Here is a 13,393-nt window from a genome sequence, read left to right as displayed (position 1 = left end):
TAACTTTCTGAATAATACCATTCTTAACCCACTAGAGATTTTCAGTTACAAAACTTAAAAATGAGATCAAAAGTGTATTCCCCTATTGTGCTACACTACGCTAACCCCTCCTCGATTTAGGCTTGATAAAAAGTTTTTAGGTAAAATCTTTATTATTAAATGCTATAATCTAGTATGTTAGCAGTTCATATATACAGGAGGTTCCTTAAGATCGACAGAACACTAGAAGATTAATTACTTTTTAATTAAACGTAACTAAAGAGAATAATAGCTCCCTTCAAACTTAGTAAAAGCTATTATAATACTTACAAGCTTCGATAAGATTATAATAGAACACAAGGTGTTAAGTGAATTTTATAGTTTACTCTAATAAGTAGAATAAAAACCAAAATCTCTATAGATAAACAACCTGAAAAGATGCAGTAACTGAAGCCCTACACATTGCTAAGATTGACCTTATAAAAATAATAACTTAAAAAATTACTAAATTCAAGAGGTTTTTTAAAAAAGCCCAGATGCTTAATAATTAAATATAAAACTAATCAGTCCCAATTCCACGCTGATCCAGTTCTTTGAAGTTTAATAGTCTACAGCGCAGTTGAGCGATAATAAGTTTATTAATTCTGAAGTTTACTTTTTTCTCCGCAAACAGATCTCACAAAGAAATTAAAACTTCGTCTACAATAAAATAGATACTAAAATTTAATTTCAAAAGATCACTGAAAAATAAAGATCCAAAAATAAAAAGGGGGCTATAAAGCAGTCCCTCGTTCCAAATTTTGCTTTAACTCTGCTGTGTGCTGTCCATAAATACGCTCCAGTTTTTGATTAAAGCGTCTGAGTTTTCAAATTGAATAATTTTAGTGCAAAAATATATAATATAAGTTTTTTTCAACATTATCAAAAAAATAAAAAACTTTCAAAATTAAGTTTTTTAATAAATAAAATAATTAAAGTGATTTATAGAATTTGAAAAAAAGAGTTATTAATATGAAATTCCAGCAATAAGAATAGTTTCTGAATATAAACAAACAATAAACGGTAAATAAGTAATAAATGCTATAAGGAAAAAATAACTAAATAAGATTTTTAAGAATTATAACCAAAAAAACTCATAAATTAAAATTAAAATTTATTTATAAAAATATATAGAAAGTAGTATTATTCAATATATATTACGGAATTATAGGTTAAAATTAACAAGTTAAATATTATACTGCCTTATAATCGTATATGGTATAAAAAATTTATATAATTTAAAATTATAAAAAAAAAATTTACTAATCAATTATATAAAACTTGAAAATCCGAAAAAAATTTCTAAATAATAAACATTAACCAATTATATAAAAACAATATCTAACTGTAAAGTAAGTTTAGTAACTAATTTATTAAAGCATACTTGAACTATTTAGTTAATATTTTTTAAAGATATAAAAATACAAATTTTGTAAAAAATCTCTAAATAAAATCTAAATATTTCACAAAAATCAAGCGAAAAACTACGTTAAAAAAGTATTTAAATTTTACTATTTAATAATAAAGTTATTTAGTATAAGTCTAATACGTTTTATTATGAGATAAAAAACCATAATTAAAATTATAATTATTATAAAATTTAAAATTTCTGTAATTTACTAGAGAATATTTCAAAGCAATTCTAATATAAGTTATAAAATCATACATTAGCTTTAATAAAAAAAATTTTAATAAGTTAATAAACTAAAGTTATAAGTAAATATGAAATATTCTTTTCAAACTTTTATTAAAAAGGCGTAAGTTAAATTAACAAAGACGATACAGGAAAAAATCAAACAGTACTAATGAAATATTAAAGGTAAATGAAAATGTATATATATAAGTCATGGAATTAGATTAAATATAAAAAATAAATACAAAGTTCGGCCAAAAGAGTACTAAAACAATTATATATATATATATTAAATTCTAAATTAGATTAATTTAAATAAATGAAATAAAATAATCAAAAAAAATAGGACTTATTAATATATAAAATTCAATTAAAATAATGTTATTTATAACAATTAACTCAAAAAATTATAATGTATAGAATTAAGTAAAAATAAAACTGTGAATTAAAAACTATAAAGCAAAAATAAAAAATTAAACAAAAAATTCAAGTCGAATATAATATTTAAAATTAAAATCAATTTACTACCAATAAAACTAACAAATTATATAAATATAATAATTTGTATAAAGGCGGTTGTTGAATTAATTTATTATGCAAGAAAATATAAAAATAAAGGAATACAAATTTAATAAATTCAAATAGTACAAAGTTTGCATCATATAAAGACAAAAAACTCCCTGAAAATATGCATAATAACCTGTTTCTCTCGTTGATGTAATCGATATCAGCGTCATCATCAAAAGCACGCCGCCTGCTAAAGTTCTTTCGTTTTTCATCTCTAATATAGTTAGATGATGTGTGTACCAATGAATTGAAAAAAAATAAACATCTTTAAAGTTATATTTACAATAAATAAACTTAAATAGATTATATAAAAGTTAATGTTATGTAAACATTTATAAGTTAGAAATTAAAATAGGTTTTCTTAGTGCCGATTTGAATATACGAAGATTAAATTTATTAGCCTATTATTATCTTATATAACAAAATTGAAAAAAAATACAATTTTTTAACATCAGCAACGACGCGATCAATAGCGGCTTCACTCGGATTCGCTCCAGCTAGACCATAACTAAGGCCTGCACTTCCTCCATAAAAGTCCTCTCCCCTATAAAGTTAAGTACTTTTACAATAAAGTAGAATAGAGAAGAAAAAAAGTTTACAAAACATAAAATAATGGAATTATAAAGAACTAATAAAAATAACAAACCATTCCTCTTTATTTTGATTATATTCCTCTGAATCAATGTTAATAAACTTTGTTTTTTTCTTATAACTTCTTATAGCAGCTTGTCGGTAGTCTACATTTTATAAAGTTTCAATAATTTAAATTTTTAGCACAAAACTTCTATATACAAAAAATAAGGGTCATCCTGCAAAAAATAAATATTTATCAAAACTGTTGCAAATATAAACTCGTTGGAAAATCTAGCAAAAGCTAACCAGAAAATCCGGGATCGGCGTAGGCAGCTCGTTTTTTCGCTTTTCTGTGTTCAGCTAAAGCATCAGAGGCCATTGTTTCCATATATTTCAATCTTTTATAGTCATAACCTTCTTTTTTAGCTTTCTACTTAGCCCAAGAAATAAACGATACCAAACAAAACCAAAGAAAAAGTAGCAAACTTCTTCAGCGGCTGCCTCTTTCAGCTCCCACTCGACCCGTCTCTGCTTTGATTGCCAGTTGGAAGGTAATTTATTTCGTTTGTCCTCCTCAATAAGCTCCTTTCTATTTATTCGGGATGCATCCTCCTTTTAGTAAACAAAAGTAAAAACCCAGCAAGATGAAAGTTGCCTTATAGAATTAGTAATAACTTTTTTCTTTTGTAACTCTTTAAATTTCTTTATTCTATCTACTTTAGACAGCTTTGAAAAAGAATTTGGTGTTTCCAAAACAGTGGAAGGAGAAAGCTCTGCCTTTAAGTCACTCATTTTCTCAACTAAAATTTAGTAAAAACCGAAGTTCCATCACCAATTAGTGATTAAGACTTCCTATATTTGGTTTTCTGCATCAGTAATCCACGTGACCCTCTATTGTAACTGCCGAGATGCAATGACTGGCTTTGTTTTTCTAAAAAAGTTAACTTGGTAGGATGGGAGGAGACAGGCGCAAAGCTAAAAAAAGGTTAGATAAATATTATTATTTGGCAAAGGAGCAAGGTACCTTTTTTAAAAAATATTATACAAAGTGTCCTTTAACCTTTCGTGTTGTAGGATACCGCGCTCGTTCAGCCTTTAAGTTAATTCAACTGAATCAAAAGTTTAACTTTTTGGAAAAGTCGCGTGTGATTGTCGATCTTTGTGCTGCTCCAGGCGGATGGTATTTTTGCTCAAATTTTTTTTTACATTTTTATCCTTATTATTTTAACTTTTTAGGCTCCAAGTTGCTCGAAAGTTTGCTCCCATTTCAAGTATTATTATAGGTGTTGATCGTGTTCCCATCAAGCCCATCCACAATTGTTTGACGTTGCAAGAAGATATTACAGAAGAGAGTTGCCGACAAGCTTTAAAGAGAGGTCTTCATAGTTATTTATATTATTTTACTTTAGAGTCCGCTGAGAGCTATATTTATTTTTTTCTAGCTTTATTCAAATTCTAATGAAACTAATTTTTTTTAGAGCTGAAGCACTGGAAAGCTGACTGCGTACTTCATGATGGTTCTCCGAACGTTGGACAAACCTGGATTCAGGACGCTTTTGATCAAGCTGATTTGACTTTAAAGGCCTTAAAGGTTTAATAATATGTAAAACTAACTATTTGCAATTTATGTTATTAATGTACTGAATGTTCTTTATTATTTATTTAACGACTTATAAAATTTTGAAGGTAATTTACTTTTAATTGGTTTCATTAATCCAAATTTTAATTTATTGTGTAAAGCTTTCTACTGATATTCTGAAGCAAGGTGGATACTTTATTACGAAAGTTTTCCGAAGTCGCGATTATTTTGCCTTGATGTGGGTTTTAAATAAGCTTTTCTATAAAGTACGTTGACTTTTCTAAACGTGTGAGCTGAAATTTTATTGTTTTCTATTTTATAATTTTTTATTTTTATCAACCTTATTGATTACTTTTATGATAATACATTTCGTAGAATCAGCGAATTTCATTATTAACTTTTATATAATTTTGGTATTATAGTAACTTTTTTATTTTTTATACACATTAAAATTTTTAATTTTTTATTTAAATTATTGTATTATTTTCTTACTGTATATTTATATAATAGGTAATTTTTTATGTATACCCTTATCTTTGTTATTATATATATATTTTTATAAACAATTATTTAATTTTTATTTTTATTTTTATATGAGTATTTTCTAGATTGATATTTTGGTTGTGCTGTTTACCTTTTTTTATGTATTTTTGGGGGCTTTTTTTATGTATTCTTTTTTTATATAATAATCTGTGCTTATCGGATTTCTTTATCATTAATATTTTTTATTACTTTACATTCTGTTTCGTTCCTTTTTTTAATTTTTTAATTTTTTAATTATATATTTTTATACATCGCTACTTTACTTTTGAGGTTCACGCGACGAAACCGGCGGCTTCCCGTAACGTTTCAGCCGAAATATTTGTGGTTTGCTGCGGTTTTAAAGCACCCACCTCACTGGATCCTCGGTTTTTGGATAGCAAATTCATATTTAAAGAAGTAATTAATTTTTTATATTAAAAATATAATTTTTATAAAGATGCTTTTTTATTGTTATTTTTTCTTGCGCTTATTATTATTTTATTTTTACATGTTATAATATAATTGTAGAAGTCCTTTTTTATATATATTTCCTTCTGTTAGATTAATTTTTATTTTTTTATATTATTTATTTAATATTTTTAATTTTTTTACTATAGGTCGAAGGAGTGTGCAAGTCACAGGCACTTTTCACGAATAATAGAAGGAACTCTTCAGCAGTTGGCTACAAAGATGATGAAGATTCATTTCACGAAACTTTGTAGTTTTTCTTTATATACAAATTTTTTTTATAAATTTTTAGGTACTTGAACTTTATGTATTTTTAATTTTAGTTTGAATTTTTAATTTACATAAAACACTTTTTTTATGTTTTTGATTTAATTTTTTTTAAAAATCTTTTATTATGTTCTGTTCCTTCTTTTATAATTATAAAGTTTTTACAATAAAAATTGTTGAATTTAATATAAAAATTAGTTTTGTTACTTACTTTCCGTTACGACTCTACCTAAATTAGATGAATTTTTTTTAATCCATCAACTTTTGTTATTGTTTTTTTGCTTTATACGGATAATTATGTCAACAATTTATAGTTTTTTTTAACATATAATTAAGTTTTGCTTTGAATGAACCCGAAGTTTCAATGGAAATATCAGTTTTAAAATTTTATTTTAATTTCTTTAAACCCTCCATTGTTTAAGAGCGCATTTTTATAAATTGTTCATGTAAGTTTGTATGTAAATGTCTGTTTGTTTTTGATTTATTTAAGCCTACGGCTTGAGTATAACTAAATTATTTAAATATAAGTTTTGTTTCTTGTAGTATATTTAAGGCATTTTTACTTTTTTTATTTATAATTATTTTGTATAAATTTAAGATCTGTTTCTGATTTTCTTGGCTGCACTGATCCTCTTCTCGCACTTTCGCGGTGCGCTGAAGTTATTTTTCAACCGGAAATTGACGACCCTTATGTTGGCCACATGGCCACTACGCAGGAGATTCGCGAGTGTTTAAAAGATATAAAAGTATTGAACAAAAAGGTTTGCATTTTTATTTTGATTTGTTTTAAATTTTTATATATTATTTTTTCAAGGATTTACGAAATGTGTTAAGGTGGAGAAAAGCACTTCTCCCACTTTTCGAAGAAATCAATAAGAAGGAACAAAACGTTTTGGAAGATCGTTGATTTCTATAATCTTTATGAATTCTAATTTTTTTATTTATCAAAACATTTTAAACTTTTTTTTCTTTTTTCCAATTTTACAACAATATTTTTTTATTGATTACATATTTATTCTTGTTATTATAATATTTTTATGTTATTATAAAATTTTGTTAATTGAATTTTATGTAATTTTGATTTATATAAATTGTGTACTGTTAATTTTTAGTTATTTACATATTACTTTTTGTATTATGAATTATGTTATACTTGTGATACTTCCATTTTTTATATAATATTTAATATTTATTAATATTATTTGTTATATTATTTTATTATTTTTTATTAATACAGATAAATACTACTTTATACTGTTTTTTCTATTTTATTATAATTTTTTACTTGTAATGTATTATATTTTTATAATAGAATTTGTTTAAAAAAAATAATTTCAGTTATTTATGTAATTCTTAATTTATTAAATCTTCTATCATATTTATTGAATTACAAAAATTTTATACTTTTGTAATGTTTGTTTATTATATTTATATAATTTTTTGAATAACACAACATACTTACATAATATCATTTTTTAAATAAAGTTATATTATTTAATAATTCTAATTATTTCCTTTATTTTATCTACGATTTTTATCTTATCTTATTTTTGTTGTAGCAATATTTATTATAATTTACTTGAACGATAAAAACTTCATACCTGTATAATGATATTTTCTGTTATTTAATTTTTTATTAATGATTATGTTATAATTTTTAATTATTATATCTAAATTTCTTTTTCTTTACTTAATAAAAACTTTCTTTTTTGTAGTATCCTTATTTTTATTTTTTTATTTAGACAACGAAAGCTTTGTTTTTTTAATTTGTGTTTATATACATCATTATTTGATATATAGTATATTCTATATTTATATGCTACTATCTTATTTTTTTTAAATAGACAACAGAAACTTCATACTATTACAATATTTTTTTACATATATTTTTTGTTTTTTATTTTTTATACACTCTCTTATTATTCAACGTAATTATTGTATTTTTATTAATTTGTTAAAATATAAATTTTTTAAAAAATTTTGTTTTAATAAAAAACTTAAGTACTATATTTTTATTACACGTAGAACTTGAAAAGTTTCTTATAGTATACTTTTATTTTTTATTTTTTATAATATTTTTATTATTATCTGAAAACTACAAAAGTTTTTATAATAAACTTTTTTCGACGGCAGAACCGAGCGAGCACGATAACGTTGAGATAACGGCTGAGGAAAGCGAACTTTTAGAGGTTTATTATTATAATAATAGACCTTAAAGAAGTTTTTAAAAAGAAGAAAAAAAGTTTCTTAATATAATTAAATTTTTTATAAAGTTTTCAAATACAATTATTTTTTAGACTATCAAAAGTTTTGTATTGAAAATAATAAGTTTCTTATTAGTTTTTAATAAGTGGAGATCAATGATTTATATATATTTATATTCAAATCCTTTTTAAGGCCAACGAAAAACTTAAAGAACTACAACTTTTGAAAACAAAAAAAGAGAAGGCCAAGAAAAGAAAAGAAAATCGTCACCTGTTGAAGAGGAAAAATAAAGAATTGTGTTCTTCATATTATATATTTTATTAATTGTTAATTTAGGTGTTATTATTTATTATTATATTATTAATTGTTATTATATACTGTTATTAAATTATTTTTTTGTTATATTATTTTATTTAATTGTTTATTTAGTTATTTTTATGATAAATTGTTATTATTTTTATATTTATTTATATTATTAATTGTTATTCATTATTAATATTATATAATTTCATTATTATAATTGCTATTCTTTTTTATTAATTTTTATTATGTTTTTTATTTATAATTATTATTAAGCGTTATTATTTTATTTTCATTAATAATATTTCCTATTTATTTATTGTTATCTTATTACTTAATTATATAATTGTATATTACTTATACACTACTTACTTATTATTATTCGAGGCATGGAATGGGTCTTCCGGCTAATCGTTTGACTGTTGAGGATGGTCAGCCTTATAATAATAATAATAGTAGTAAATTTAACTATAAAAAATCTTATAACAGAGTTGTTTTCCATGAAACTTTTGTGTGAAAAGCCCATCATGAGGGCGTTTCTTAAAAATAAAGTTCCGCTACTGAAAGAAGAAAAGCAAAAGGTCCAAAAAAATGAAGTTGATGATGGTAAAATATTACTATTTGCAAACTTTTTAGTATTGTAAAACAATATTATTTACTTGCGCACTTCATTTATGTAATTTTATTTGTAAATTATTATTATTTTTTTAGAAGCAAAACTTCAAGCAGAATTAAGTGAGAATTCTGACCCTGAACTGCATCACTACAAGTAGTTTATTATTATTATTATTGCTATTATTATACAACTATTATAATTAGAATGCAAAGAATAAAGGAAATGGATGAGTATTATAATATTATTAAGAACAAACGAAGTAAAGAGAGTAAAGTTGCCGAAAAACTAGTAAAAATCAACAGCCATAACAAAGCGTTGCTAGAATATAACAAACCTGATAAGGTCGAATATTTTTTGTAATATTTTATAACAACTTTTAGAAAGAAAGTTTTGGAAAATACAGAGCTCCACAATACAAAATTTTTGCGAAGGTAAAAAGCACGTGAGTTCCTATAGTAATAAAAGTTCATTGGCCGCAGAGAGTTCTACTGACGATTCTCGTTCTATTGATATGTGGTTTGCTCAGGTATATCCCTTTTTATTTATAATTATTATTTTTATTATTAAGGACGACTCTGCTTGATAAGTGGTTTATTGGGCACTTTTTTGGTTTTAAACTACCAATAACTATTAGTCATTAGCTAGTAAGCATCAGTTTCCAACCTGCATGGCTTTTGAGCGTTTTTTACTTTTATAGTGATGCCTGTATTGTAGTAGTTATAGAAATAATAACTTCTTTAACTTGTTATATAAATATTGCTTTACTTTTTTTTAATGTTAAATATTTAGCAATAAACTTTTTTTATACATTATAAAAGAACAGTTTTTAAGTAAACTTTTATTTAGAATGAATTTTCAGAAATTTTATCGGATTTAGAAAACGAGGAACAAGCAAAGAAGGAACTTGAAAGAAGGTTTCTAATATTACTATCATTATTATTATTAAAATTATTAGTAGACTCGCCAGAAAAAGTACGGTCACACCTGCTGAAACCTCAGATTTGCCTAAAAGGTTTCAACAAAAGTTGCATGAGAAAAGCGCGAGCTTAAAAAGTTTTATTAGTATTATTATAATTATAATCATTATTGCTTTTGGTTTTTCTTTTTAAGAACTTCTCTATTTTATTTTTTATTTATAAAGTTGAGTCCTAATTTTTTATGTAATAAAACTTTGCATAGCATTAACTTATTATATTTTTAATTATTTTTAATAAAACCATTTTATTTTTAAAATTTTTTTACTATAAATTATTAAAAAATTTTAAATATTTTATTAAAGTCTATAATTTCCCCATTGAAATATCAAGAAATTTTTTTTTACTTTTGAAATTATTTTTTTCATGTTATCATAATAAATTTGGAATTATATATATTCTAATAAAATTAAATATTTTATATATATTATAAATTTAAAGGTTTTTTCGTTTATTATACTTTACTAAGTACTGCAGTTTTTTATAATTTTTAATTATAACAGTTGAAGTGTTTTATAAAACTATTTTTTTTATAATTTTATGGCAATAAAGTTTAAAAAAAAATTGTTTTTTTATTACTTATATTACTTTTTAAGTCCTCTATAAGAAAAATTTCAATTATTGAAGTTTTTTTATTTTTACTTCAAGTTTTTATAGAATACATTTGTTATACATTTTATCAAAAAATATAAACACGGAACCTTTTTTGTTATTCTGCTTAACTTCTTAAAAGTTTATTATCATATTTTCTGAAGCTCGCCTTGCCGATGGTGAACTTGAAACCGTAAAATTTATTTCCGAGTGCGATTTAGAAAGTGAAACGTTCTTGCTATTATTTATTATTACTATTACTATTAATGCTTATTTTAATTTTTTTATGCAGTGACGATTTTTCGGATTCTAAAAATAAGAACTCAGTGAAACTGGACGCACAGGGACTTGCTTTGGGCTCCCTTCTTATTTCTAAAAAGGTTTTTTTTATATCATATTTAGTAAAATTAAATTTTTTTATACTTCTATAATATATAGCGAAAAGCCAGATTAGAGGACAATTCTTATCACCGCTTTGCTTTTCAAGACGGGCCTTTGCCTGATTGGTTTCTCGATGACCAACAAAAACACTATAAGAAATATATCCATGTGCCAAGCGACGTCCTGCAATTTTATAGGTCTGCTTTATGTCATTGGTTAGATGTAGATCCCTTACTAAATGATTGGACAGTAAGCGATTAAAAGAAATTAACTCTCGGCCAATTAAAAAAGTTCAGGAGGCCAAAGCGAGGAAGAAGTTGAAGGCTTCGAGGAAACTGGAGGGCGTAAGTAGCTTTAATATTAGCTGTATCCCCTCTTTTTCTGCCAGTGTGAAACAGAGTTTAATGCAATACCAACCGTAAACATGCATTGATTGAAATGCTGTTCACATTGGTCGGCTGGCTTGTTACATTATTATGCTTTGAATATTTCATTATACTGTAAACAAAATTTTGAAGTTTTTATATGCTTCTGTTGCAGATGAAAAGGAAGGCTGAGTCTATTATTGACAATCCTAACATGAGCGACGCATTTAAGAGGAGAACAATTGGTTTATTGACACGTGGTTTTTCTTTTCGTTTCGATTGATTGGCTAATTATGATCCAAAGAAAAACTTCACTACTCTCGAAAGACCCGTAGTAAACCTAGAAACGTCCAATACGTTGTCGCTTCCAAGTCGGGGGCTCGAAGGAAAAGCCAAAGATCCCACAGCGTAAAGGTAATATTTTCACAGTTTTACTCGTTTTATTGATCGGATTACTTTTTCTTTGTGTTATGTAAAGATTATTTTTACTTAAAATTTCTTTTTGCTTATTTAGAAAAAACTTAAGGCTTTATGCTATTTAACTTGCGCATTACAGTTTAAGTTAGTTATATATATATTTATTACAAAAACTTGCTGTAAGCGGAATTATATAGAATGTATTTTTATTAGAATTGTTAACTATGATAAATTTATTTAAACCACGACTTTCATTTGAGCGTATTTACCGTTTTAGTCACAAGGTTTGTTGTTTATTAAGTTGAATTGCTTTCATTTTTTTTAAATTTGCATTTGTGAAATTAACTCAGTATACTTAGAGCTTTTAGAAGCGACTTTTTACCGTATACACCTTTATTATATATTAAAAAAATAAATCTAATTTTTTGCTTCCTTTTTTATTGACGTTGCTATCTTAATTAACTGTTTTATAACTACTTTATTTTATAAAGGGCCCATATAAACTTGTTGATCCTAGAATGAAGAAAGATAAGGAAGGACTGAAAAGAGCCTTGGAACGAAAAAAGTTAAGGATTAAAAAAAGAAAATCAAAAAAATAACTTAAATAATAAAAAGCATTTTTTTAAGAAAACACGATACTAAAAGAATTTTTATTGTGTTCCTTGCAAGATTGTAAGTAAAAATTCTTAGAATAGTTTTTTCCGTTGAACAGATTGCCAATAAGCTACAGAATTTAATTTAAACATTAAATCGAAAACCCAATCAAAACCCAATCAAAAATATAGTGCAAATTAAAGCAATAATTAAGTGTGGAATTAAAAAGTACCTGAGTTGGCTCGCATTTCGGGTGTATTTGGAATAAAAAGAAATAATAGAGCGTTAAAAGTTAAGAAACCCATCGTGATTTCCGGTGCAGCCTTAAGGGTATCGTAGAAATCTATCAGAAAAGTCTTCACTCGATTTGATAACTAGTAAAAGTTAGTTTAAAAAACTGAGTATATATAATTGTTTAGATGAGTAATGCTATAGTATACGATATGTATTACTCATAAAGATGTGTTTTTTTTAATAACTTTAAAAAGTGGAGAATCGGTTAGACATATTAATACTTAAAGATTATTTATTATTAAAAAAATGTTGTGTATACAGGAGTGTGAAGTTAAAATAAAAGGTGAAAGAGTTTTTTTTTCAAATTAAAGTTTACGAAATTTTAGATAAAATGTTAAGCAAAAAACATATTTAATGTTTATAAATCCTTAAATAAGGCCAAAAACCTAAAAGCTAAAGTGAAATTACAAAAAAACTACCATGGGCTGCCGACAACCAAGCTCAGCGCGTAAAGCACGGATGCAGCAAGTTAATAAGCCTACCGCAGATCCATAATTTGTGGCTCTAACTCTAAATTGGGCACCACCAGCTCTGCACCGCGTGGAAGGACAACTCGGTCTTAATTGTGTAAGACACGGTAACCTCCTTTTTAGACCCCTCAGTCGCATCTAGCTCAAAGGCCTCTGTAACAGTCCTTTAAAAATAGTTGTGTCTGCTTTGCGTTGCCTCCTCTTTTCCCATTGAGTCACTAACGATTAGATTATGTGGGCGACAACGAGCGCTTTATCCACTCGCTGTGAAAAATATAATAAAATCGTCCCTGCGTAACATTTTACGCTTAATGTGATGTTGCACGGCCTATTATGGTATACCTATCTACTACTTGGGCATTCGGTGCGCATCCACGGTGGCGTGGCAGCACTGCGAGTACAGGAGAATAAACAGTCGCTACTTAGAGCAATGTGCGTTCCGTAAAAAAGATACTTCGTGGCAAATTGGAATCGCTTCCTACGAAGGATTTAAGATCCGTTTAAATGACCGCTGATCTGGAAACTTTTCTCATGTAGGGTTCAACCTCCACCAAGCTTT

At 25.5% G+C, this 13,393-nt stretch overlaps 2 protein-coding genes and 1 long non-coding RNA gene across 3 annotated transcripts; 1 reads left to right on the top strand and 2 right to left on the bottom strand.

Annotated features, from left to right (window-relative positions):
• Positions 1-537: 537 nt before the first annotated feature.
• On the bottom strand, positions 538-3,583 carry LOC135143644 (pre-mRNA-splicing factor syf2-like). Its single transcript, XM_064075540.1, has 7 exons — positions 3,467-3,583; positions 3,278-3,403; positions 3,098-3,221; positions 2,865-2,955; positions 2,658-2,762; positions 2,352-2,432; positions 538-837 (listed from the first exon to the last, which is right to left on the bottom strand). Exons 1-7 carry the CDS (start codon positions 3,581-3,583, stop codon positions 753-755), a joined length of 729 nt encoding a protein of 242 aa, XP_063931610.1. The 3' UTR covers positions 538-752.
• A 158-nt stretch (positions 3,584-3,741) lies between these two features.
• On the top strand, positions 3,742-12,075 carry LOC135143643 (pre-rRNA 2'-O-ribose RNA methyltransferase FTSJ3-like). Its single transcript, XM_064075539.1, has 25 exons — positions 3,742-3,811; positions 3,866-3,971; positions 4,028-4,167; positions 4,270-4,382; positions 4,532-4,636; positions 5,184-5,309; positions 5,510-5,610; positions 6,226-6,388; positions 6,442-6,529; positions 7,761-7,816; positions 8,025-8,128; positions 8,520-8,563; positions 8,622-8,738; positions 8,844-8,901; positions 8,952-9,090; positions 9,152-9,274; positions 9,595-9,662; positions 9,707-9,801; positions 10,478-10,544; positions 10,606-10,693; positions 10,752-10,891; positions 10,945-11,038; positions 11,235-11,304; positions 11,364-11,473; positions 11,968-12,075. Exons 1-25 carry the CDS (start codon positions 3,745-3,747, stop codon positions 12,073-12,075), a joined length of 2,490 nt encoding a protein of 829 aa, XP_063931609.1. The 5' UTR covers positions 3,742-3,744.
• Positions 12,076-12,123: 48 nt separating this feature from the next.
• LOC135143624 (uncharacterized) lies at positions 12,124-12,950 on the bottom strand. The gene is made up of 3 exons (XR_010282859.1): positions 12,784-12,950; positions 12,303-12,444; positions 12,124-12,200 (listed from the first exon to the last, which is right to left on the bottom strand). It is a non-coding gene; the product is annotated as an uncharacterized LOC135143624 (long non-coding RNA).
• Between the last annotated feature and the right edge of the window lie 443 nt (positions 12,951-13,393).

Source organism: Zophobas morio, unplaced genomic scaffold (assembly GCF_036711695.1).
Source record: "Zophobas morio isolate AGI-343-1 ecotype UQ-CSIRO unplaced genomic scaffold, CSIRO_AGI_Zmor_V1 ptg000068l, whole genome shotgun sequence".
In the NCBI taxonomy this organism is placed as follows: domain Eukaryota; kingdom Metazoa; phylum Arthropoda; class Insecta; order Coleoptera; family Tenebrionidae; genus Zophobas; species Zophobas morio.
Note: the sequence above shows the minus strand (reverse complement) of the source record. Positions and strands in the feature narration are given on the sequence as shown.